Source organism: Oryzias melastigma, linkage group LG21 (assembly GCF_002922805.2).
Source record: "Oryzias melastigma strain HK-1 linkage group LG21, ASM292280v2, whole genome shotgun sequence".
NCBI lineage: Eukaryota > Metazoa > Chordata > Actinopteri > Beloniformes > Adrianichthyidae > Oryzias > Oryzias melastigma.
This window is the reverse complement of record NC_050532.1, coordinates 10,218,299-10,246,077: the sequence shown is the minus strand read 5'-3', so window position 1 is coordinate 10,246,077 and position 27,779 is coordinate 10,218,299. Positions and strand designations below refer to the sequence as shown.

General features: G+C 39.0%; 1 protein-coding gene across 1 annotated transcript in view; it reads right to left on the bottom strand.

Moving 5' to 3' along the window:
- Window positions 1-27,779, bottom strand: part of slc4a3 (solute carrier family 4 member 3) — a 42,876-nt gene that overhangs the window by 5,723 nt on the left and 9,374 nt on the right. Inside the window, exons 3-12 of the mRNA XM_036209768.1 lie at window positions 23,930-24,101; window positions 22,108-22,358; window positions 21,660-21,847; window positions 18,642-18,862; window positions 9,426-9,571; window positions 8,044-8,224; window positions 7,815-7,950; window positions 1,371-1,554; window positions 459-564; window positions 180-364 (exon numbers count right to left, since the gene is read on the bottom strand). Of these exons, the coding sequence (XP_036065661.1) occupies window positions 180-364; window positions 459-564; window positions 1,371-1,554; window positions 7,815-7,950; window positions 8,044-8,224; window positions 9,426-9,571; window positions 18,642-18,862; window positions 21,660-21,847; window positions 22,108-22,358; window positions 23,930-24,101 (1,770 nt within the window). The remainder of the gene's footprint in view (window positions 1-179; window positions 365-458; window positions 565-1,370; window positions 1,555-7,814; window positions 7,951-8,043; window positions 8,225-9,425; window positions 9,572-18,641; window positions 18,863-21,659; window positions 21,848-22,107; window positions 22,359-23,929; window positions 24,102-27,779) is intronic.

The window sequence follows — 27,779 nt, the reverse complement described above, 5'->3', positions numbered from 1 at the left end:
TCGCTCAGTGGAATCAAGGTTACAGTCCAAAGAATACGGCGTATTCTTTATTTTATTCATTTATCTCTCTTTATCTGTCATGCTTAAACCCATTTCTGTGTTTTTTTTCTTTACATCACCTTTTTGTCTCAGCTCACCATACATTTGTGAGTTTTGTTTTCAGAGGGTTGGATATCTACCTTGTCAGACATGAGAGTGGAAAAGGAGCGTCCAATCTCATGATAATCCACATTAGACTGGCTGGGGCCGAGCAGGACAAAAAGAAATCGTACGGGGACGGGAACTTCGAGTACGGACTCCAGCAGGGACGCTTCATTCAGCCGGACAAAGGCCATCGCTGGCTGCTCCAGGAAGTCAACACAGCCTTGACAGGGAAGAAACATATTTATATATATTTGTCAGTAAAAATTGAGATACCATGCAATTCCTATGGCTTCCTATTTGTTCCCTTGACTTACCAACTAAAGCAATGACAGCTTCTGCATCCTTAGGGATCTTGGAAAGCAGTTTCATGGATCTGGCTGCAGCAGGATGGGTCTCAGCAGGCAGAGGGTGGAGGGATTTCTTGGGGCAAGAACAAAACAAAGATTTCCCACTTGCTTGACGATCTCAAGCGAGGAGAGGTTACACCAGAGCAGTGCGTGAGAGCAATAATGCGGACTTAACGTGTGAATGTATGCATCAGCTCCTTTCCCACTGAGGAGTCAGTCCAATTTCCACCACACAACGACAAAACTGTTTTCTGTTTGAAGTGCGTTTTTGTCAGAGTGGTTTAAAAATGTTAGGCTTTGGGGAACTCCCAACAAGTTTTCGACAGTTAACATATCAAGAAGCTTTAAGCAGAAGCACCTGTGGACTGACTAAGAACATAACTCGACGCATGTGTTGTGGCGGCGATTTTCGTCTTTGACTCCAAGAGCTGCACACACGAAATCTGACCTCATGGCGGGGTGCGTCGAAGAAATATCGAGAGCCACCGACCTAACATCAGGAGTCTGAGTGAACCTACTTATGTCCAAGCTCATTGGTGAGTTTTAAAAGTTAATGCAAGCCAGACAGAAGAACAAGACAGCTCAGCGTGGCTTTTATCGCTGTCCACTTAGATAGCCGAGCTCTATTATCCTGGTTCGAGCCTGTCAAAACCGCTTAATCACCAGCTGTAAATTTGTCAAAACACAGCATGTGCTCGTTGCCTGCACTCTTTCAACTTTGACAGGGCCTTTCATCACTCAGCTCTCATATCTTAAAGCTTTCTGTCAGGAGTTATAAAATAACATGCTTGGGAAAAGAAAAAAAAAACTATGATCAGGGTAGCAGTTATTCTAAACTGATGTTAACACGTGAGAAAGAAATATATGAGCGTTTCTTACAAACAAGCTGACAAAAACGTCTTGTTTGGGGTCGTAAACTGGCCCTTTGATTTCGTGATGCTCGTCTGATTCTTCTGACACCAGTGGCTGACTGGTGTCTTGGGAATGGTTGTGATTGAAGCTGCCGTGAAGACTGCCAGATGATTGATGGCGGTGAAAACGATGCTTCATGTCACTCGGGTGGCTGAAGAAGATAACAAACAAACAAACAAGAAAAAAACACTTCTGTGAAGATCCACCGTTCTTATTTTAGAGTCTAACAGTACAGAATGTCTATTTGTAATGAAATCAAGTGTGATTTGATTTGTTCTAAGCTAATTATTTTACTTTATTATTTCTTTTTAAACAAAGAAATGGTCTGAAAGTCAAAATTTGGGTATTGTAATGCTTAAAAAAGTCGAGAAAGCCGTAAGTTATTTCAATGCTGAATAGGGTTGTTTTTGGCTATAAAGGATAGCAGATGTGTCTTGTGTTTTAATTTTAACCATTTAGCAGTGGATGCAGTTTATTTTTCTTAGATGAAAAAAAACATTTTTAGATGCTCATGTTGTCATTATTTTTATTTATTTAGTTTATTTTTTTCTTGACAAATTGTCAAAAAAAACCCACATTAGTGTAAATGTCAAGAAGGAGTAGAACGTTACAACTTCTTTGAGGTATTTAGACATTTAACTGTTTTTAGCTGAGAAGTACAGCAGATCAGTTTTGAGTTCCCTTTGCATAATTCTACCTAACAGCAGTGGATGCAGTTTATTAATCTTGGATGTAAAGTGTTTATTTTCGCTGTCTGTGGTACTTTCTTGCAAAGAAATAAAGTCCACGTAGCATATTTTACAAGACAGCAGTGGATGCAGTTTATTTATTGTAGATGTAAACCACGTATTTTGCTTAAAAATAAACCGTCAAATTGTTTTTGTCATGCTTATCAACATGTTGAAAATATTTTTTTAGGCTTAGAAGAACAGCAGATGTGTTTTGAGAGCCCACAAAACATTTTTACCAGGCAGCAGTGGATACAGTTTATTAATAGTCTTCGTAAGCAATTGATTTTGTTGTTTATGGTACCTCCTTACTAAGAAATAGTCAAGAAGTCCAAATTAGTGTTTTTGTGCTGCTTTGAAAGAATAGAACACTACAATTTATTTGACTTAACAAGATGCTTAATAGTTTTGGTTTTTTTTAGGCTAAAAAAGATGACAGATCTCTTTCGAGTCCCCATAGGATATTTTTATCGAGGAGCAATGGATGCAGGTTTTTTGCCGTAAACGTAAAAAAAAAAAATGTAGTCTAGGTTACATCAAAGTTCATGGCTTCATGACAAAAAACACAGTATAAAGCTTAGATTTTTTTCTTTAAACTGCTTCTCTTAAATAGTGTGTAAATACAGTAGCTGACCAAGAGCCTGTAGAATGATTGCACATCACTATTTAAATAAAAAGTACACAAGCATAGTTTTGTGTGTATATAGCATTGAAAAAAGTGTGCTAAGTTTTAATATTCCTCTAGATAATTTAACTAAATGTCTTCATAATAATGCAAAATATAAGTTATAATTAATTAATTAATTAAATTTAGCTTATTTTTCCACTAAGCTGTTTTTGTAGATAAAACACAATGGAAAGAGCAGGATTGAGATAAATGCAGGCAGCAGTTATCAGTATATTTACTGTCCGTCACCAACAAGGACACAGCTTTATAATAATAATAAAAAAAAAAAAGACTTGCTTCTACAGTTTCACTTTTATGACACTGATGTTCTGCAGTGGGCCAAATTGTTATAATAAACCTGTTTGCTGAGTTCACTATGTGGGATCAGGTCACAGTGTACTTTTTCCTTTTAAACTTATATAGAATCAAAACATAGACAATTATCTAAATTACATTTTTTATACAATTAAAAAAATAATGACTGCGAGTGAACATCAGGAGATGACTTATTTCTTCAAGGAGAAAAGTTGCCATTTTCACGTGTTCCACGTGCTTGTTCTTTTTTAACAGTTACATTAGGTTACTGGGAAGTCCACAGGTGACATCATCTGACTGATGAGGTCCACATGGTCCTGTAAAACACTGCTTCCAGCTGGGCCCACAGACAAAAGAACGAGGTGTCACTTTGAGGTAACAAACTGGCAAAGACGACGCCTTCAAAAGGGTCTTAAAAGCGTTCGGAGTAACATGAGCCCTATTTCAAGATCAACTCAATGTCTTTCTTTCCACGTTGTAAAACTGGTTGTTCAGTTTGATGCTTGGATGGGGTTTTTTTGGCTTGTGAAAGCAGCCAGTTGCATTCTGGGACTTGTGGGGAAAAGTAATGAGATGAGAAATGAACTCGCTCTGGCCTGCTTTTTCTCTCATACACTTGTGTTGCTTTTTTGTATGTAAATTTGTATCTTCTGTAGCAAAAATGATTTTATAAAACAAGTATTTTTTCACACCAGAAAGTTTGCAACATTTTATTATTTGCTGTTGTTAAAGAAGCAACACAACACCAGATTTCACATTAGTAAAAAGTCCCCCGAGTGTTGATTATCCCACTGGGGTTTTCCAATAGGAATAATGTTTGATTCAAGAGTGGAAAAAATGATTATTAAAACACATTGAGATCAGGGAAGTTCAGAGGATCCGGTTAGACTGGGTGGGAAATCCCTAAATTACACTTTCTTGCGTTTAGTTTTGCTTTCACGTTGCATTAGGAGCCAACCAAACGTATTAAACTGTTATAAGAATTCAAAATAAAAAGAATGAACAAGGAAATTGTCATGTCAAAACATAGACTTTGCAACCAGGAAGAAGCAAAAAGGAAAGTCGTGACAGCTTCGAACAAGTAAGGCAAGTCCTGAGAAACCAGCTCAATGGTAAGAACAAGTTCTGGGAGATAAACAGTTAAGCAGTGCCAGTTATCAGGAATAATAAGATGGCCAAAGGAAGAGATACAGACCATGGATGTTCAAACACAAGCCCAAATTCAGCACCCTGAGACTGTATGCTAGCTGGAAGGAAGGAGGACTAGTGAGCGTGGAAGCCACTATCCAGGATGAAACATCCAGGATGCATGAATACATCAAGCTCAAGGCCCCAACTGACAGTGTGCTCAGTGAATGTCTCAGGAAAGCAGAGGATGCGATGCTGGAAGACAGAACCTCATAGGAGGACAAGTACCACCGGACCATAACTGAAGTGACTGATATCAAAAAATCCTACCAATGGCTATAGAGGGCTGACCTGCAGGACAGCACAGAAGCTCAGATCCTGGCAGCACAAGAGCAAGCCCTGAGCAGTAATGTGTGCTGAATATGGACTGGAAACCTCAAGATCGGGGTGGGAAACATCTCTGAAAGTCGTAGGGACGGAAAGAGCAAATACCCTGTGGGACTTCCAGATACAGATGGAGAGGATGGTAATGGGAAACCAACCATACATTGTAGTGGCGGATAAAGAACAGAGGAAAGCTGCTGTGGTGGATGTGGTAGTACCAAGCGATGGTAACATCAAGAAGAAAGAACATGAGAAACTGGAGAAAGTGACAGTGGTTACTTGTATATAATTTGGGTAGCTTTTTAACACTACAGTAGTCAGAAAAAAGCGGTTCAATGCATCACATCCAATGGGTTCACTTTTAACACTGTACTCTCTAAAGTGGACAAAACTGGAATGAGTTTTCACCAGGAGTCACATTAGTGCAGCCAATAATGTGAGAGCACTTCTCTGCACCGTGCCGGGAGGAGGTGCAGTAAAAGGCCGCCAATGGGAACTATATTGGAGGGAGACCCTGATTCCACCCCATAAACTGAATGTCAAACCAGAAAGCTTTGGGCCCTATTTGTAGTATTTGGATGACCCAACTGTGTACTATATTCATACCTCATTGATGCACCTTCTCATCTTTACTCCAATCCATTTACAAATGAGATATTCTCTGGCCTTTTAGTGATTTGGGCTTCTTTTTACTGTGTCTTGAAATGTGCTACACCTGAATAAGAACCCATTTTTGTCATCCAGAGACAAAAATACTGTAACAGAGAACTCCACTAAATGCCTCATTAATCTACATGCCTTGCTGAACCAATCAATAAACACAGTAATCTTTCTTCATTTAGTTGTTCACCTTTCAGCATATCCTGTTACAAGTCGGCTCTGTGAATCAGATTTCACTGATCTGCACATTTGGTTTGGCGAAGACTTTTACTCCTGACACAACCCTGTATTTTCCCAAGGCTAAGTGGGCCCCACATGGATAAAAAATTGGGCAGAAAATATGGGCCCCAAATTGGGTTTGTCTGCCGTTTCCGTGGTGGACCCAGCTGTGCTTGTCTACATTGGCTCTGCTACCCAGGGACCTGCAGCCTGGGCGGCGACCCTGATAGCTCTGCCGGCCCCTGTGGTCAGCTGTGGTCGCTATGCTGTCTACCGGGCGACTGGCTAGGGTAGCGAGCCAGCCCACTGAGTGCCTAATTGGGGCCCATCTTTTCTGCTCACTTTTAAATCATAAGGGGCTCACTTAGCCTTGCTGGCCAGGTTATTAGACTAGGGACCAACTGGCAGTGGGAGACCCAGACCCAAAACCCTTGTGGCTACATAGATAGGCAGTAAGGATAATAGGTGGTTTGTACAGATTTCTGGCCACGGTTCGGTCCACCGTGATCCTAAAACCGTGACACGATCCGAACCGTGAGTTTTGTGATCCGTTACTCCCCCAACAGATACTGGCGTAAAGAGTCTTGCCTAAGGACCCACACTGGATGAAGCTCATTGCTCATCCTGGGAAACAAACCCTGGTTTACCATGTGCCAGTTCTGCATGCAGCCATCCAATCTTTCTTCATATTGTAAGAATAACAATATTTTATTTTTATTTTTCCAGACTTGAAGAGCTTCTGGGAAATGCTACATGATTGTTTTTGTCCTGGTGATTTTCTCTGATTCTTTTTACGTGCTTAACCTTGCCTTGGCTGGAGTGGTCTACAAAGAGCAACAAAAGGTATCAAAATGAAATTATTTAAATGTATGTAAGTATTTATATTTGAAGTCTCAAACTGATTTGTTTTTAAACTTTAGCAAACTGAACAACAAAAAGACCATTCTTTAAAGCATATTTGATTAAATTTGGTATGGTGACCTTTAGCTTCTCTCATCTACAAACACACCTTTCTGCTTGTGTATATGTCCAGTTATCACGTTTGCCTCAGAGGTTATGTAGCTAAGAAGCTTTAAAGCCCTGAAACATGAGGAGATTCAAATGTTATTTATTCTGCTTTGATCAGAGATCAATTCCCAGGAGCTGAAATGCTCTCCTCTCTTTCAGGTGAACTTTTTCCTTTCCTTTTCCCTTTGCCAGCTCCCACATTAAAACAATCTTTCAATTCACTCCTAAAGGGTGAAATATGAGTCAAATCTGGCATAAGGGCATTTAATAAGCACAGTGGGCTGTAACACGAGATATTAATATGGTTAAGATTAGAGGTTCAGTAACTGTACCACAATAGCGTCCCTCTTTTCATGTTAACACAGTGCAGCTGCAGCACGGATTTGACATTTGCAGTTGAGTTAACCGAGGGGAAGTACAGCAGCTGATGAGCAAAGCCCAGTTCAATGTCTTTTTTGGAAAATCCCTGCTCAGTTCCGCGAAGAAAAGCATTTTTTTTTCCTCATTTGTCTCGCTGATTTTTTCTTCTTAAACAAACTGCTCTGCAGCACAGTGACTCATCAGGAGGCTTGGATTCCAGTATTCAGGATCAACAGGACGAACGCAGCACACCTCACTGTTTTCAAGGAAACAAGTGCATGTGAGGTCACCCCCGTCTTTTCTGTCATTTACAAGAAAGAGGGCAGGAAATTACAGACAAAATACACCAACGCATGTTGATACCATTGACTGTATAAGAACGGGACTAAGTGACCCCTTCCACCCTCACGTTCTGCTGGCTCCAGAGACTTCTATAGAGAAATAAACAGCAATTACTCAGCCAGAATATCCATTCTTACTCTGCTACCTTTCTTTTAACATGTTCTCGCTAATGCTCTTTTCCTTATTACATTTTTTTTCTATAGTTTAAGTTTTTTTCAAGTTATAAACTTGCCAATCACATGTCTCAATAAAAGTAGGTGGTCTCACGTTGGACGTTCAAAACGTTTGATTGACAGAGGCTTTGACCAAATTTCCTTCCTTACTCCCTAAAACATTATAGAGTGGGACTATCTAGTGCCCTGGATTTCAGAAGCAATTCGGAAACCATGCTCACTACTTTTGTTTTTTAACACAAATACGATGTTATTGATTTCCTGAAGAAAAATCCTACTAAGTATGAACATTTTACACAGACTACTTTTGAATCAACAAGGTTTTAATGATAAAAACTAGGATAGTTTATAAAAAACAATACATTTTTTCACATATCCATGCTTTTTTTAACTGGATCACAATGTATGTGTTAGCATGTTTACTGACCTGTGTTTGAGAAGTAGAGCCCGGAGAACGCTGGGTCTGTCCTCAGCTCTAATCTGGTCAGAAATGATCATCGTTTCTACAACCAGATGGGCGATCCCTGGTAAAGTGTTCTGCTCAAGGTCCAACAGGATGGCACCTAAAGCCAAACAAGGAGCACTCAACAATAATTTCATGCCGTAACACCATTACGGTAAACCATGTAACAATTGCGACTGTGGAGGACTTTTACCGTGTGTGATGGTGCGACGAAGCTCCAGCAAGCTGCGGAATGACAGCGAGGCCACATGAGGTTTCCCCCAGCGCTCCGTCTCCTCCTCTACATCTTCTTCAAACTTGATCCAGCGAGCGCGCTCCTTCCAGCGCATCTCGAGGTCTTTCTCCACAATCAGCTCGTTCAGCTCGACGAAGAGCTAGAGATCCATCAGGAAAGAAATAGCAAACATTTATTTTTTTTGCCGCCAGGGGATGACGAACAAGTCTATATAATTTTTAGAGGAATCAGCAAAATTAAATTTTTGGATTTCCTTAGCAAATATTTTTTTCTCAGTCACGCCTACATTTTTGAAATGTTCATGTCATATGTCATATACATTTCTTCAGCCTGAGCCAGAGATTTATGTACTACATTTTCACAATATTCTGGTAAAAAAAAAAAGTGTGAGTAACAGGGTAACGGCACTCTTGTGAGCTAGCCATGCTAATGCTACTCCTCCTTGTACTGTTTGCTTTGGGTTTTCTTAGAATCTATTTTGTTTTATGTGTTTGTTTCTGTTTTTATTATTATGAGGGGCTTATCTTATCATATCAGTGCATGTGTGGGATATAGTTTTTCTTGTATATTTATTTGTTTTATGTATAGCATTTTGAGCTGTTTCTCTACAGGAAAGGTGCCATATAAATAAAATAAACTTGAATTTAATGCTAAAGTCTAGAACTTCTAAAACCAACATTTTTTATAAAGTAGATTCCCAATGATGCTTGGAGTTAGGCGGTGATAAATTCGCTAGGAGGAGTTTTATTTTGTAGCTGGTACTGAAGGTGATTTTTTTTTAATTTTTTTTTTATTCAAGATGGCGGCTTTTCCCCAAAGTCAAAGGTCAACAAAACTTTGATTGTGGTTGTAAACTTCACATTTGTCTGGTTAAAATCCCTTAAACATTTTTTTTTAATATTGTAAGAAAATGTAATTCACACTTTGCCACAACATGGCTATTGATCCATAGGTCCTAATGCCATCCCATAACAATTTCAAAACTACCTTTTAAAAATCCCCAATATGTGAGTTTTTGTTTCATTAGTGGTTTTTTTTATTATTTTTTTCTTACATTCACATGAGATTTTCGTTTTGATGGTTTCATCCGCTGTGATGTCATCCTTTTTTGGGCTGGTGGTTCACTACAAAATTTGTGTTCAGCAGGCGCTAGGTGTGTGAAAATTTTCACTAAAAGAAGAATTGCAAAAATAAATTGAATGAGTTTAATCATATTTTATAAATTATAGGATACATTAAGTCATTTTCACATTTTTTTAACGTTTTGTTTTCCCAATAATATACCGTCCAGCTAATATCCCTCCGCTCAGTAAAGACTAAGTCTTCATTCTGGGCCAAACCTCATGAGTCTTCTTCTCTGCTGCCCTCTTTTTCTTCTTCAGACTGGATAAAGGGGTGGAGCTGTTGCTGGAACGCGACAACTGACATCGAGACGACTTTTTCACGAGGTGGCGACGCACTCCAGGGTTGTCCTCAAACCTGTGGCCTAACAAAAGAAAACACCAGTTTTAAGTCAACCCCAGATAATTACTGTTGGGAGATCTCTAAGAAAACCTACAGTAAGAAAAACACAAATTCAAATCATAATTAAGAGTGGGCATCTCTGTAGCAGTGATAAAAATAAACAGCCACACTCCATAGATACACACGTATTTCAGCAAAGTGACTAGATTAATATTCAAAGATGATCGTCTGTTTCATCTTATTCACATTATATGATAATTTTGTTTCCCTGCAAAGTTTAACAAAATAGGAAAATTTAGGATAATGACCCCCAGAAACAACAATTGTAACAACTTGCTTAAACTTGTATCAAGTGCCTTCTTTTTTTCTCCAACAAATCTGTGTTCTTGCAACACAACCAAACTGATGTTTACGCTACGGCTCTCAGGCTCCTTCTCAAGTGTAGTTTGTTAGGGTTTGACTGAGCGTTCAAACAATCTTAGATGCCTTTTTAATGTTCAAGCACATGTTTAGTCAAAGGGTTCGGTGACGTGAAGAAACCTTTCTACCATCCATCCACGTGATAAACAACATCAATCTTCACTGTCGTTTGTGATTTATTTGACGTTTCTTTGTACAAATCCTGCAATCATTTATGGAAGAAAATAGTCAAACCACACCCCAATGCAGTAATTATTCTTCTTAGTCACATATTCCATTTATTTTTAACAAGAATTTAAATACTATTTTGGCCCTGAGCACAAATAACAAACAGAATAAATGAAAAGATAATATCTAATGCAGTTTGAAGCTCTTCAGCATTCTTTAGTGTGGAAGAGTTTAAGAGTAAAATGTAGTTTTATTCACAATAAGAGAGGGTTAAACAAAAAGAAGGATATGTATGGTAAGTGTAGGATTTCAATCATAGTTTTGCTGAGGTAAAAGAATATTGACGTAAAAATGAGTCAATTTAAAATGGTCGTGCAGAAGCTGATAATGCCATAGGAAGGTGAGGGTAAATTAAAGGAGTAAAGAATAGTTTTTCTTCTGACTTGGCTCACTGTAAGAAAATTAATTCAGAAGTCTTATCACACCAAACACCATTCATGCGTCAAATTCGCTGCTCGGTGCTTGCGTTCATAAACTAACACTCCAGTTGAGTGTGGGAGGAGCTTCTTTGAAAGGTTTTTTAGCCTTTTTGCTACATGAAAGCATTGACTATATACTGTATTATTTCATATCCAGTCAGAACCTGGATGTTGATGTTGAGAAATTTATTTATTTTGAAGAGCTCTACAAAAGGATCCGGTAAGCATGACTCCATGTCTGGGTTCATGACATCATTCAGGGACTCTTCCAGTACAGTGAGGTTCTAATGCAGGAGTTGCAACAGAATGACGGCCACTTTCAGCGGTACTTCCATCTGTCTGTGATCCAGCTGGACTACTTACCATCCTGTATTAGTTCCAGGAGGGAATAAAATAATATCAATCTTTTTATTGTTGTCTCGATGCAAATGAGAAAAATATTATGAAACTCTAGAGAACAATCAGATTGTCTTCAGTGTTGATTTTAGACTTCATCCGCGTCAACGGACCAAAACTGAGTCTCTCATTGGCAAAATATTCTATTCGCTAAATCTTCATCAAAGTTCAGATATTTGAATTTTGAATGCAAGGCCAATAACGCAACACTCGCGACGTAACATTTGCATCACAATCCCTACAACGTAACACTTGCATCATAACAACCACAACACTCGCATTGCAACGCTCACAACATAACACTTGCGTCATAATGCCCGCAACACAACACTTGCATTACAATGTCCGCAACAAAACACTTGCATCATAACGCCCACAATGCAACACTTGCATTTTAACGCAACACTCGTGCCATAACGCCCACCACACAACACTTGCAACAAAACAACATCCGCAACAAAACACTTGCATCACGATGCCCACAATGCAACACTCGCGTCATAACCCCCGCCACACAACACTCGCATAGCAACGCAACACTCGCGTTATAACGCCCACAACGCAACACTCACATTCCAACGTCCACAAGGCAACACTAATCTCACAATGCTCGCAACACAACACTAGCCTCACAACGACCACAACGCAACACTCACATCACAACGCAACACTCACATCACAACGCAACACTCGCATCACAACGCAACACTCGCATCACAACGCAACACTCGCATCACAACGCAACACTCGCATCAAAACGCAACACGTGCAACCCCAAACCCACAACGCAACACTAGCCTCACAACGCAACACTCGTATCCCAACATACGCAATGCAACACTCGCATCACAATGCCCACAATGCAACACTCTCATAACACTCTCTCAACATTGAAACCAGACGGCCCTGATGCACGAAGCACAGCTTCATGAATCCTAATCAAGATTGCTTAGGGGTTCATTTACTACCAGCTTTGTGTTCACCAAAACCATTTTCACCATTTCACCCACGGCTGAAGCATGATGGCTTCAGCTGAGGGTTACTATCTGGATGTGTACTTGCTGCCTGGTACTAACTGGTACGAAGTCTAGGGTCAAACACATTATTGCTAAAGAATTTATGACACAATGACACCGTGATTGCAGAGATTTTCAATTTACTCTGGTAGGGTTTGGAACCCATGGAACTAAATTGGGAATTACTGAACACAAAAGGTAAACCTGATTTTTTAGTTGTGTCAAAAATCTCAGTTGTGAAACATTTGTGTGAAAAAAACAAAAAGTTTAGATTTGCAGTCTAAGAGGATATAGGTAGAGCTTTTGAGAGCTTTTGGGTTTTTCTCTTTTTTTCCCCTATGGTCAACCTTAGTTTATATAGAGCTCCATTTCCCCCCCAAGTTTCAAAAAATGATAAAAAAATAAATAAAAAAATAAGAATAGATATAATTAGCTAGTTTAAGATTTAGCTGACAGTGAAACCATTTAATATAATATATAAACTCAGCTATAAATATTTACAGCTGAGTAGTGAAAAATGCTATTAAGTATTATTCATTACAAAAGTTGGGGATTTCCATCAAAATTGTTTTTTTTTCTTTTTTTTTACTAATTGGAAAAGTATTAAGTCCTCCCCCTTTTCACTAAAATTATTTAACAATTTGAAAACAAGGTGAAAAAGAAACACAACGAAGACCTTTGCATTAGCATGGCACATCAGCTCCAGCTAAAACAAATAACTTTAACAACAGTTTAAGATTGTGTGCACTGATCAAAGTTTTACACAAGCAAAAATTATAGAAAATTATGAAAAACAATTCCATAGATTGTGTCTACTTAAGCTTATCACAGACTGGATCCAGAAACACACAAGAAATGAGTAAAATAACTTAATCTGCAACATGTAAAACACCTGTAATGGCAAAAAAAGCACACAATTAGTCTGCTCATTTTCCTAAATAAACATTTAATTCAGTTTATTATTGGAATTTTACTTTTTGAGAGGCAATTTTCAATTTTATGTTTTTTTCAGTATTGAGTAGGCTAAATGTGGTATAGCTAAAAGCAGCATTTTACTTAATTGATTTTTTTTATTTGCTAATGGCAAACTCCAAGTTATTAATTAATGAGATTTTAACATTAGAATAGTGGACAGAAACTACTGCATTTTATACTTTTATCATGCTGTTTGGTTTATGTTAAAAGATAGCTTAATGTTTAAGCTAGTATCCAAAAAATAACAGATTTTCTTTAGTGTTGGTTACATGTGTTTCTCTAATAAAACTTTACATGTAACTCTGACAAAAATGTAATTTTTAGTGCCAGATAGAAAAAAAAAAAGATGAAAAGCAGCATTTATTTAAATGATAGCAAATAGCTTATTGCTAGAGCATAAATAACAGATTTGCAGTTGTTTCTCTAAATTAAGCTTCACAGAATTCTGAAAAAAGAGAACTGTTTTAGTTCAGTGACAAGAAAAACAAATAAATAGTAGCATTTATTTAGACTTTTTGCAGTGTTGACCATCTTTTTTAAAGAGGGTAGAAAGTAACGCTGCATGGTGTCTGTTGACAAACTGACAGCTGCTCTGAGCCCATAGCTAAACAAGCACTACTGAATCAATAGAGAAGTAGGAAGTAATAGCAGTGCGGCCTCATGCCACTCAATACCTCGCACAATTTAGTTATGTGTGTAACTGTGAATGAGTCTGATGTTCATAGAGCTGGCAGCAGTCGGTGGAAACAAATGCGATCCCATCCATTGATTTTCTCCGTCTAAAAATAGAATCAAATGCCCGTTCGGATTGCTGGGATTACATCAGAGGCGTGCAAGTGTGACATAACTATCTGGAAATTAATTAAGGCTCACTATTGAATGGACAAGGAAGAGAATGCAACCTAAACAAAATATCCAAAACTTACGAGTGGGTTCAAGCGGGGTCTCCAGATGAGTATGGATGGACTCTAGTAGGTCATAATCGTCAAAGTCCAAAACAAACTCCTCAAAGTCCTCAAACCCGTCCATGTTTGACAGGGAGCTGTGGTGCTCGTGAAGGTGCTGCAGGCCCTTCTGGACGCTCCGTCGCCGGTCTGGTCCACGATTGTCTTTCATCTTCTTACCAGAGGTCCCGTGTCCAAGCTTGTCCTTTCCTTCAGGGTCTGTCATCTCTGCAGCGGGGGCCTCCTCCAGTCCACCTCTCGCTGTCTGAACACTCTGCTCATGCAGGGTTTCCAACTTCTGAACACGGTTGCTTTGCTTAGATCCTGACGAGCTTTGGTTCCTTCCTTTTGGCGTGCAAACACCACTTCAAATTTGACTTATTGACTATTGCAACCTCTTCAGTTTAGAACAAGCAGTAAGTGAAAAACATGTGGATATATCACGATCCTTTTTCTCAATAAATGTAAAATTCCAAAATGTGTAAAGGAAATATCCACAAATGTCCAAAATGTCCAAAAATGACAGAAAATCCTCTGTGTAAAAAAATGTTTTGAATTTTATTCAAAAAGTTGAAGATCCATGGTCACGCAGGAGCGGACTCACTGGACACACGAACAGTTAGTGACATTTGCTTTAGATGCAACTCAAAGAGAGTTGATGCATTGCTGGGATGCATCCTTGTTGGCTGAACGCTGGTACCACCCTCTTTTAATGATGGCCACAGCTTATTGATCATTGCTGGAAAAGGAAGCAACAGTGAAATGGAAGAGCAAAGTTGACGCCCTTTGTTTCCACTCTGACTTTCCAATCACATGACGCTACGTAGGTAAAGCTTGACTCCTGAATGTTGCCGTCGCCTTTGGATTAGTTCAATACGAAATGCACAGAAAGACAGATTTCAAAACAACTAAAAAAGGGTTTATCCATTCTCTGTCTTGCAGGATGAACAAAACTCTGTAAAAGCATGTGTTGAGTGTAGGGCATTTATACCATGTAGGTATAACTTTTTGAGAGAACACAATCCTTCATTGTAATCATTTTATTTTGAAAACCTATCCAAGACATTAGAAACTCTCAAAAAACATAGAACATGACACTTCCTTTCAATAATTTCTCTTCAAAATAACGAACAGAGGTTTGTCATAGTTTTAACTCGGAAGGAGTTAAACTCAACCATAGACTATTCAATAAGTTCAATCAGTGTTTGTGTGTCTTTCTTGGTTTGTTCAAAAAAAACAAAACAGAAGAAAAATGATGCTGAGAAAGCATTGAATATGCCTCTGCCTTGTTGTGTAAAATTGTTTTAAGTGGGAGACCTAAAGGATACTATGTAACTCTCAATGCATTCTCACTCCCAACTGGTCTTACATGAACGCATGGTTTGGGGCCTTTCCGTTTTTTGACATGCTGGCTATTCCCTATAAATTAGGGTTCCCCAACCTCTGGGTCTGGTACCCTAACTTGGTACCCTAAACCTCTCCTGGTACTCACACCCTATCCCGGGACTAGGGCACTGGTACCCTAACCTTAACACGGTATTCTAACCTTAACCGGGGACTGGTACCCTAACACGGTACTGGTACCCTAACCATATCTCGGGACTGGTACCATAACCCGGTACTGTACCCCAACCCTAACCCAGTACCCCAACCCAGTACTGGTACCCTAACCCTATCTACATACCCTAACCCGGTACCTGTTCTGCATTTGTTACCCCATCCAGTACTGCACCCCAAGGGTTGTGGACCTTTGATTTACTGGGAACACCCATCACATCAAAAAACAAACAGCCAACACATCAAAAAACGATGACTTGGGAATCCCCGAAACGCCAAAACGTGGGGGCTCAAATGATAAGTCCATATATGACAAGTTGGGAGTGAGAAGGTGTAGTATTTGTACCCTTGACTGGTTGATTGGTCCGTCTTTTAGTTAACCATACAACTTTCATCAACACAATCATAATACACTATATGTTGTATTCACACAGCACACAAAAACATTAGTACGTTAGCTTTGATTTCGTCATATTTCAAATTGATATTTCTTTTTTTTCTGAACTAATATTGATAAATTCGGGGAAAACCCCCTCTGTATTGAAACTTCATTGTGAAAGGATGTTAAAGTACAGATGACCAGAATGGAAAGGAGAACAAAATCGGGTGAAATACAGTACATAGTTTATCAATGTGAAGCATGACCTGCTGAAAATCCAATGCCCCATTTTCTGCTAGCAGATGGGTCCTAAACAGTCAATGAGTGCTGCGCTCTGGTAAAGCAGGAAAGGCCCAGGGCAGTGTCACTTTTGAAGGGGAATCGACTGCAGCCTTTGTTAATTACCGTCACTCTCTGACTCTGGTCAAAGTCCTATCTGGGTACAATTTTACCTACCAATGTTGTGGCCTTTCCTTTCCTTTCACTTTGCTTTTCATTTTTCATTAAATGGTGTTTACCTATGCAGTCTTTTTTCCACCTTCTTCACAAATAGCAGCCAAATTCACACATTTTTAAGCAAGATGGCGCTGAGGCTGCAATGCAAGGCGGTAACCAGGCCACCGAGAATGATTAGGGTTTCAGTATCTTGGCTAAGGACACTTTTTCACATTGGCAGAATGGAATCCTGCTGTGATCAGAACACTGTAATAGCTGAGTCTCCAGAGAGTGAAAAGACTCTTCTTTCAAGAAGGTATGAAGCCCAGTGAGGCTATTTTTTTTATTTTTGATATCGGGCTATATAAATAAAATTGAATTTAATTCAATTGTAGACAAAATTTTCTTTTTTGTGTGTCCCAAGTAAAATAGTTGGTCTTAATAGCAAACATGATTCTTCAGACTACTGGATTCAATAATTATGGCAAATTATCTAAGTTCTTAAATTATCTCCTTGTGGCTTATTGTACACTTATTTCAGTGTGTGGAATTTAAAACATGAACTTTGTTTGAGTCAAACAAAGTTCATGTTTTTATGCTAAATTGTAGTTTCAAACAGTATAAAGACGATTTGTTTTATTGAGTTTTTGAAATTTCTGGATATTGGAGTTAACTACCAGGGCATTGGGGGCTGCGGTTGCATTTTGGCAACCATTAAGATGAAAATGTCAAAAGTAACTGAGACTGGCTTTGTAAACAATATTTTGTACAAAAATAAACCACACAGAAAATAGCAGATCTCTACTGAAAAATATAGACCATAAAATTGAAAGAAAGCAGCTGTGGTGCTGAGGTAGAGCGGTCAACCTCTGATCAGAATATGGCAGGTTCAATTCCCACCCTGCCCCCTCTAGTGTCAAAGCGTACTTAGACAAGGTACTGAACTCCATATTGCTACTGATGGTTATAGGTTGGCTCCAGTGTTCTGCCACCATCAGTCTGAGAATGGAACTGACTGTATACCCCAATATTACCTTCTATCCACTATACAAGTATACACCATTTACCATGTATTACTGTTACAGTTCTGGCACTACTTCCTGTCCTTACTGTTACTTTGACTTCCTGTTTCACCAATCCCAGTATGTTTAGAATTTTCACAATGATTACTCACACATTCACGCTTTGGCTTTGATTGGCTCTGCCTGACTTTACAAAACTAGATTTTACACTGGATCCTCTCTGCATCTGATGCCGTTTCTGGACACCAGATCTGTTTTCTTCTCACTTTTTGATTCTCTGGATCGACTCAGATCAAGATTTTGATTATCTGATCCGTTTCTTCTCCCCCCACCCTGACACTGGACACCCCCATTTGGCACACTATCTCTACATTACATCAGCAGATTCTGCAGATTTCTCCCCTTTACTTCCTTCACAAGCTCCTTGCTGAGCATTTCCCACCACATGAGGTCCATCCACACTTCCTCCACCAAGATCATCAATAAATCTGTATTTAACATTATTGAGTCCTGGCTTTATTAATAGATCCCACCATTCATTCAATGGTCACAGTCACATCAGCTTTATCCTTTTCACAGGAGTTAATTCTAACCTTAAATGTTCACGGTCAGAACGTTTGTTCAGCCCAAATTTTGCTGCACAATCAAGATGTGCTTAAGTCACGACTGCACTGGCAGCTATAGATGCAGGTTGTCTGGAGGAAAAAAAATGTTAAATCTGTACGGGGAACATAAGCAGCCTCCTGGAGATATAAAGGTTATGGATCGCTCATTGAGTCCATAAGAGTCAAAATGTTCTTGGACATACGTACACACTTTAAGCAACAGATCGTAGCAAACACTTGGGCTCTGATCGGGCTGTGAAAGTGACAAATGCATGCAGGAGACTGTTAGAAATTTGGAAATTTGACAATCAGAGTGTAGTTTGTGTGGAAATCCTACTAGATACTTTAGTATCTCACCATGCAGAGTCTGAAAGGGGCCAGCACTCGTGTCTTGGTACCAACTAGAATGGTACGACAGCATCAAGTACATGTAGCTAACATTATCTTAAATACTTCACGATACATTTAACACATGACACTTGTACAACCCATTGTCTTGAGATGTCTGTATGAGCCTCAAGGAAACCCTTAAGATGCAGTCTTTCCTCTCTTTGACCCTTTAAGGGCCTAGAAAACCCAAAAACCCACAGCACCCATTAAGTTCAACCCCCATAAAGCTCCATGGGACTAGTTTTAAACTGGTGAGTTTTTCTGAAGTTGTAGGACCCCATGACCAAAAGATTCAACATTTCTTACTCTTCATGTCATCCAGGTCGGCACTGGCCAGCATTTGGGCTTCAGCCTCATCAGTGGGAACTTGCTGGTAGATGGCGGTCTCCAGAGCCGTCATGCTGCCGATGCAGATTCTGTCTCGCAGGTCGTAGCTGTTCCGCTGGACGCCTGCCAGACGATGGTGGAGGGGCTTCCTGCGAAACCAGCCACAGGTTGGGGTTGAAGGATCTGAACCTGGAGGGGCACTAACATCAAAGGACAATTATTTCAACCCAGATTTGACCCCAAAAAACAATTATTTCTCTTTATTTTTAATTTGAAAAGCTTGAACATTTTTGTCACAAAGGTAAAGCAAAACTACCATCTAGATTTTGAATTCCACCTTTACAAAACAACCGTTTTTGAATATGGATAGCATTGCCATTACATAACCAACAGAGGGCTTCTCAACCCAACAGGGAGCCCGAGTCTCCTCTTTAAACCTCTGAGTCATCCCTGAGTGTGCTCTGAAACACAAGCGTGGAAAAGGCGGGGATTGTTTCTGCACCGCCACGCAGCCAGGAATGAGCACGGATACCTGAATCATGGCAGGCTCTCTAACCTCACAGCAGCAAAGCATATATAATTCAAAGCTTCTCCGAATAATTCATATTCACTTGGTTTTTCATGTTAACTACCCAGCTGGGCCTTCTCATGTGTCGGGATCAGGGCTGAGTCTGAAGTGAGCTGGATTTATGGGTCATTAGTGTAGATTTTGTTTGATGTTTCTATTTTTAATCTATGATAAAAATATATATATATATATCTTTTTTTAACAAGATGCATCTAAAATGTATTTATTTATTTATTTGCTGTTTATGTTGCACAGTAGACACATTAGACTGCAGGTAACCATGGCAACATGTCTCAGTGTAAGGTAATGCTACACATCACCGGGCTTACATGAATATGAGTATATCAGGTTGATATAAAGAACGATGCTACAGCAAAAAACTGCCTAATAAAACACACATTGCTCCAACAGAAGCTGCAATAAACTCCCAACAGACGAGATATTACGCTCACAGCTGGCTTCACAGTTCATGTAAGTTTAACACACTAAAATAAACTCACATTTGCATGAGCAAATAAAGAGCGATTTAATGCAAAAAGGGCATGGAGCTGCAAAGTTGTAGAAGCTCACTTGACTGTTGTCATTTGCATCTAGTTAGAGACCCACTCTGAAATAAATTGTGATTTTAACATGTTTGTATACGTTTTCTTATAGTGGAGGACATATATAAAGAAAATTTCACTAAAATGTTCATTTCTGCGTGATTCTGTATTCAAATCGTGAATCTAGAACAGACCAAAAACAAAATGACTGAAAAAAATCTTATTATCTGCATGCCAAATGTCACAACTCCTGTCACTCTGCAGAAACTATGTCTTAAAAAAAATTAAAGTTCTTTTTTTTGGCTAAAAATGGCATAATCATTAATAAAGGACCACTGGGAATACTTCAAATAGATCAACAGATGATCAGAGCGGAGACACAAAATTGCAGGAAATATTAAAACATATGAGTAATTCTCAGCTGGAATTACAAAGAATTATTACTCCACAACTGGACAAAGAGTGCAACATTTCTTCAGGAAATTTTGGCAAAAACATTTGGAAAAAAACTGAGAACTTTACCTAAGTTTTGAGCTTTTTTTTAAAGTCTCTTCATAATGTTTTACAAAATGTCATTGTCCAGAAAGACAGCACAGAAACAATGTTGTAATGGTTTTTGACAACTGTCTAAGAGGAGATGTGGTCCAAAAGTATATTATGACGTACAAATTTTATTTATTTACTTGTTTGTTTGTGGGTTTGTTTGTTTATTTGCACATGTAAGAGAAAAGTTTAGAGCAGAGGTCTCAATCTCCACTGTTTAGCTGTTTGGCTTTTAAGAAAAAAAATGCCAATAACATTTCTAGGGTTTCTAGCTTTGGTTCATAAGTTTTAGTTTATTAAGTTTGTTAATTAAGAATGAGCCTAAAAGCACAAATTCTGATCTTCGGCTGAAAATAGTTGTTTTTTCTGAAACTATTCTTAAAATATAAAAATGCTTAGAATAAAAAAAGATTCTAAATGAATGTTGACACATTTATATATAGTAGTAAAATAAAATAGATTAAGGCGCACTAAAGCCTTACTGATGGAAAATGACATTTTTTTCTTGACTTTCTCGCATTTTAATCCAAGTAAATCTGCAGCATCTTAAGGATCTTATTTGACTGTGAATGTATTTTATTTTGAAAGGAACTTTTATGTGCAGCTGTCAAAAGTAAAATAAAAAAAGTCATCCTATGTGTGTTATTATTCAATTAAAGTAAATATTTGAAAGCATTTATAAATGGATGGTTAAATGGTCACAAAAGCATAAATACATTTTTTTAATTAAAGTAAAACAGGAATTTACTGCTCTTACTAGGTTTTGGCCCAAATATTCTTTTCATGTTAAACTCTAGTTTATACAAAACACAAATTAGCTTGAAATTGACTCAAAATCCTAATAAAATATGTGTGGTTAATGTTAAAGATTTGAAAATCTTACTTATAAACAGATCCTTTGGTCACATTACATAAAGACGCATGTAATTATGTACATTTAAGCTGGGAAAAAATGTTACAAGGCCTAAAAACTAACAAAAAACACTTTTTTTAAATATAGAAAGCTCCAAGTTTGATGTACACACCATTGGTTTTGCATTTTAAAAAAATCTGTTATTTTTACCACTTTAACATATATTTGTATTCTTTTTTTACATGCCATAACATGTTTTCTGCCTTTCAGATTGACTGGTAGATAAAATTATATTTTTTTTACCACAAAAAACAGTATAAAACAAAAAAATAAAAATAAAAGTGCAAAGCTTTCAGTATCAAAAGCCAACAATCTTCTAATGGCATGCCTAAATGAGTGCAGTGTTGCATATTTTTGGATGCATTTACTAAAATGTGCTGTGACAACATAAAAAAGTCTTTTCCAGGCAGAATAAGGTTGTAACAGCCCACCTGCTGCAAGCTGCTTCTTCCCCTCTCAGCTCGATCTTCTCTCCATTAACAGCGATTCCTCCGTTATGGTTGACCTCTTTCATCGGAGGAAATGCGGCTGCCCTCTGGAGCGGATGCTCTTCATTTTCCATGTGGACGCTTGCAGGTGGAGTGGACTCCTCTAAGTCTTCTTTGCTCCCAAAACTAAACTGAGAGAAATAGGATGATCAGTAAGAGGGAAGGAAAACGCCATTTTGATGTTCTATTTATTTAATACTTCAATTGGAATAGAATAAAAGTTCAATTGTTTTTATGTCAGTGTTAATAAAGTTATTGGTGATGTCATACATCCATTACAATTAAGCTTCAAATTAGTGCTTTTATTTTGATAATCTTCCGGTTCCAATCTTAAAACAGTTAAAATTTCTGCTCAGCTTTGCTTTACAACGTCTCTTCAGACTTATGTTACCTTTTGTGGGCTGTCGAGCTGTCCAGTGGGCGTGGCATCCACCCCGTGTACTTCTGTGTCAGACCCCGCCTCCTCCTCGTCCACCTCATGTATGGTGGGTGTTACGTTAGAGGGGGGGAGTGAGGTCTTTTTCTTCTTTCTGCTCCTTTTGTGCCGTTTCTCTGTGCTCTGCGCCCTCTTGCGGGACCGCTGGGGTGCAGGCAGGTGTGTGGATAAGGGGTGGTGTGTATGATGGAACATGTGCCTGTGATCTGAGATAAAGAAAGCACAGAGATTCATACATATACAGTAAAGCATGTTGGCTTATTTTACTCATACAGCTTCTGGCCAGGCGTCTGCTGAGAAAATGTTATTCTTAGTTATTATTGCTGAAAATATTAAGAGAGGCCTAATTTCAAAATATTAATTTGCAAACTCAAGTCGATTGTATTCATCCGCATAAATAGTTCAACTTGAAAAAAAAAAACAATTAAAATAAATAACATCCAATGTAGATTTCTAGAATTTAAGAATTTCGATTAAAAAAAAAAGTAGAACAAAAGAGGTCTTAGAATTGGGCCCTGCGGAACCCCAAACAGTGGAACAGTTAAAGAATCAGATTCAAAATATGACAACAAACAATGAGACTTTCACAGTTATGTGAAACAGTTCAGTTATTTTACATTCACACGGGTTAAATAGAATAGAATAGAATAGAATAGAATAGAATAGAATAGAATAGAATAGAATAGAAAATACTTTATTAATCCCTTTGGAAGTCCTCATGGAAATTCAGGAAATATGTGGTGCGTTCAAGAACTCGCTATACGCGGTTTCATAAACACGCATCCAGCTGGTGGTGTTCATACTGTGCCAGCAGCACCAGACAACCAGGCAGAGGCAGGGAGAGGATTTTTCTTGTATTGTTTTTCTACCGTTTACTAGGTCTTGTCCGCTTCCTACAATAGGTAGAGGCTCAGTGTACAAAGTCAAAGTGGTTTAAATCCTGCAAGTGTTGGTCTAGGTTTTTTGTTTTCACAGCTCTGTTCCTATCAGGGGTGTCTAAAGTCAGGCCTCGAGGACCAGTGTACTACATGTTTCCCTACAAATCTGCCATTGAAGCTCCTTATTAACTGAAAACACCTGAGCCAGGTAATCAACAGCAGATAAAGCGGCGTTTGTGGGAAACCAGCAGGAAGTTTGCTATCGAGGACTGACTTTGGACACCCCTGCTATAGATGTACACCTTGACACCTTGGTGTCATTTTGATCAGGCCAGGCACAAACTGCAATTATTAGGTTCTCCTTCGTGAACATGTTTACATTGGTTGGCACTTCCGCGTTGTGAAAAGGACGCTATCCACACGTCACTTGTCCTCGAATGGTCACAGTTTCACAATTCAGCGGCAAAAAGTTTAACTGGTAGAATTGGTTGAACTTCTAAAGCACAATCAATGAATGGCTGATTTGTATGTAGAGCTTGTGACTTCAAAACTTGCAACGTGTGATCACAAGTGTTCCAGATGTGGAAGGGCACAATTGTGGTCTACATGCATTTGCATAGACTTTTCACTGTAAGTGATAGCTTGAAAGCGAGTTGACGCTACTGTGAATTCGTATTTATTTGATGCACATATGAAGATAATATGTAAATGTTTACTTTAATTAAAAAAAAAAAGATTCAGAACCTCCCTGTTTGACATACAGCATTTAGAGGTTAGATTTGAGCATTGAACCTCCAACTACAAGAGCTTATAAAGCTCACCGCTTCACCAGTACAAACGTTGGGAACACATTTCAAACTTCCAGGCACGTGACAACAGATGGGACTATTTTGACTTACTTTCAAAGTCTTTCTCAGTATAGTGGCGCCCTATTCGGTCCCCGTTGCTGGAAGCAGAATCACTAAGAATGTCTCCGAAGCGTTCTACAGACAGGGCCTTTTCCCAGTCTTCCTCCTCTTCCTCCTCCGGTTCCTCCATAGATGCATCCTCTTCGTCCTTGTCCACCTTTACCTGTGGGATTAAAAGGTCATCAGAAAGGATGGTGTGCAAAAAAGGAGGATTAACAGCCATGTCATTTTACTGAAATAGACTTTTGCAGCAAAATACATTTTTGAAGAGATTAAAATGTATATTTATTTTGCACCCGTTAGAACTCCTCAGTTTAAGACAAGCTGTCTCAAATGTTGTCAAGTCCTTTGTTTGTCACCAAATTTTTATGTGACAGTTGCAAAGTCTGGACTCCTGTCCAGTAAAAATCCCTGTCCAGCCTTTCACAAACTTGGAAAACATCCACTGCCATGATCTGTCCTGATAAAATAAACTGCATCCACTGCTCTCTCTGATAAATATTCTTAAGGAATGGGAACGTCCTGCACAGTCACAAAGAATATTTCTTAGGTTTCTTAATAAAGACAAAAATGTATTCAAAACAGCACAACACACACACACACAAAACATTTCAGCAGTTGAAAGCTGTTCGAACTATTCTAGTTGTCTGCTGTTCTACTGCCCCCCTGTGGCCAGCTTGGTTTATCACAGTCCTCAATAAGTCAATTGTTTTAGGGGTGGGAATAGGAGAACAAGTTTTCCAAATTGAAGCTCAGAAACACAAGAAATTACAACATGTTTTGCTAAAATGTCTTTAAAAATGGCTCATTTGATATTTTTAGAGCATAGGAGAAGACATGTGGTAAAGCCAGGGGAAAAAAATATTATAATTTTGTGTTTAAAACAGTGGTAAGATTTGGCATAAAGCATAAAGACATATTTATCATGACAAGTCAAAATGAACCCCATATTTTCAGTGTTTGTGTCACAAGTACACATAACGAGTTGATCTGGAAGTTAATGGCAGCAGTAGGAACGCACTATTTGCTCCAGAAAATATACAACAGAGGGAGAACCGATGGATCTAAGCAGTAAAGAGAAGCACTATAAAGGCTCCAGAGACACAGGGAGCTGGTGGGAGAGTCGTACATCTGCCTGACTGCGCCTTTGACAGGTCAAACTCCTGCGACAAGCTGGTTTCTCTGCTTGCGATTCAGAGAAACACTCTGCAAAACAGCTGAACAATCTCAGATTTCTCTGCGGTGGGGCTCCATTACTTCCTAATTACCAGCTGGAAGGGGGACAGGATGCATTTAATGATCTGGACTACCTGACTCCAAAAACACAAGACTGTCATAGTTTGATGGAAAATAACATTTTATATTTCGGGGTGAAGCTTATTTCATCCCAAATTGGAGGATTTTAAACAATACAAAAGCCCAAACCTAGCGGCTAGATGGCTTAGTGGGCTAAGTGTAGGGCTGGCACGCAGGAGCCTGGGTTTGATCCCTGGGGTGTCCACTGATCCCCATCCAGATTGGGTTCTTAGGCAAGACCCTTGACGCTGCTGCCTAACTGGGTCCCTGTGCCCTTCAAGTAGAGGGTTGTGTCAGGAAGGGCATCCGGCGTAAAAACTCTGCCAAATTACTGATGTGTCTATGGCGACGCCAAAAGGGATAAGCCGAAAGGTGAAGAAGAAGACAAAAGCTCAAACCGACACATTCTTATTCCTAATATAGAGGTTTGGTAAAGAACCCCTCAGTTCATTTTTGATGTTCTGGGTGTCCCCAACTCATTGTTTCGTGATGTGCCGTCTGTTTCTATTAAATCACCGGATGCTGTACCGGACGCAGACAGGTCCTCAGGACACGGGCGGTACCAGTACCCTAATCCTCCAGCAGCAATCGCAGCTGGCGGCTCTCTGTTTGCCGGCAGCCAACCCCTAGCGGGACAGTATCGAACTCCGCTACCCAGGGAGCGGCAGCCTGGGTGCTTGCAAAGCAGTCTAAGCTAGCTAGCGTAGTGGACTGATTGTTCCAGCTCCATGGGCTCTGTGACAGGCTGATGCCTTCATCCAACAGTAACTGGGACAGATCCGGCAACCCCACGTCTTTACATTAGATTAACATCGAAAGTTGACGCCTTTTCGATCAACAGTTACAACCAGTGTAAATGCAACCTGGTATTGGTACGTGTCCAGTACCATATCCATTACCAGTTTGCATCCCATACTGCATTCAATACTGCATTCGATACCGCATCTGGTACCGCGTCTGGTACAGAGGCACCGTGTTTGGTTTCCTTACACATCCATTACCATATCTGGTACAGAGGTACCTTGTTTGGTATAGGTATGCATCCGGTACCGTGTCTGGTACAGACCTTGTTTGGTATAGGTACGCATCCGGCACTGTGTCTGGTACAGACCTTGTTTGGTATAGGTACGCATCCGGTACCGTGTCTGGTACAGACCTTGTTTGGTATCCGGTACCGGTTTAAGGTACCGGTGCGTTAAAGGTCCGGTCATTGGGGAGCATTGCTTTAATTGTAAAAGCCACCATTTAAAAGAAAGACGAGTTGGGGACACCCAATTAATAAGAATGTGTTGATTATTGATTATGATTATTGTAGGAATATCCATGCTTCCTCTCTGTGATGTGTACCCTCAACTCCTACATTTATGATACATTTCAGCATCTGAATTTACTCTGAATGTATGGTTCATGGCCAGGAGTCTGCTGAAAAACTGGTAAGCACAGCCATGTTGCTAAAAATCTTATTAATATAAAAGCGGATTAATTAACTAAATTATAGCATCCTAAAGACGTTAGTTATAATAATCTATTAAATGAACAGATAAGAAATAGTTCTTAAAAAAAGTTACAAAAGCAGAGCTAGTTTACAATCAATGAAGTGGCTGGTTTAATGCTGGACAACTTCAACCTCAAACACAAAAGAAAAGTGGTGTTATTTTGTTTCTTTTTTTTTTTTTTTTTCTAATGTTTGTATAAAAATGTTTATTTTACAAACTAGAGATAAAAAAAAGGAATAGAATCCAAATTTAAAGTGAGTACAGATCATATAAGGTCTTCTTGTTTTTTTTTTTTGTTTTTTTTTTTTTATTATAAACATAACCTTTTAATGTTTGAGAAGATTATCTGTCATTAGGAGTTCCAAATCTTTTTGGGAAAAGTGTACCAAACTAAAAACCAGGTCGTTTCAGCGCCACTGTGAAAAAAAAAATCCTCATTGAAACCAAAGCAAATTGACCTTTTGACCTTTAGACCGTGTTTTTTTATGTAATAATAATGAATAAAGAAGACAAACCAATGTCTTTAAGCACTAATACTTTACGTTTTTGAAAACTGCTTTAAATAAAAAGCAATGCATTCTAGAGTAAGATCTGAGTGACAGAGTGATTTATTTTACATCTGGAGGGAGATGTAACCTTGGCAGGCTGCATGATAGTGCGGTGGTTGGAGCTGTCACCGAACAGCAAGGAGGTCCTGTATAAATCCTAGCTGTAAAGTTTGTGTTTTTCCAACCAGATGAGGCTTTACTCTGGACTTTTTCCCCCCAAATTTTAAATCCTACAGGTTGATCAGCATTTCTCACTTGTCCTTAACCCATAAGAACCCATGGTGACATCATTGTGACAGAAAAGTATCAGAAATGTCTTCTGTGGTCCACTTGTTGTGTGGTATATTCCACATACTTGTATTTTTAAAGACAAAAGGGTCCAAGAGTAAACTCATGTAAGGTTGTTGGTCTCTTTGTGAGACCATGGTTACAGTGGTATTGCATTCGGTTGGCTTTCACCCTATGCTAGCATTTACACAATCTGTTCAAATATCTGATTCT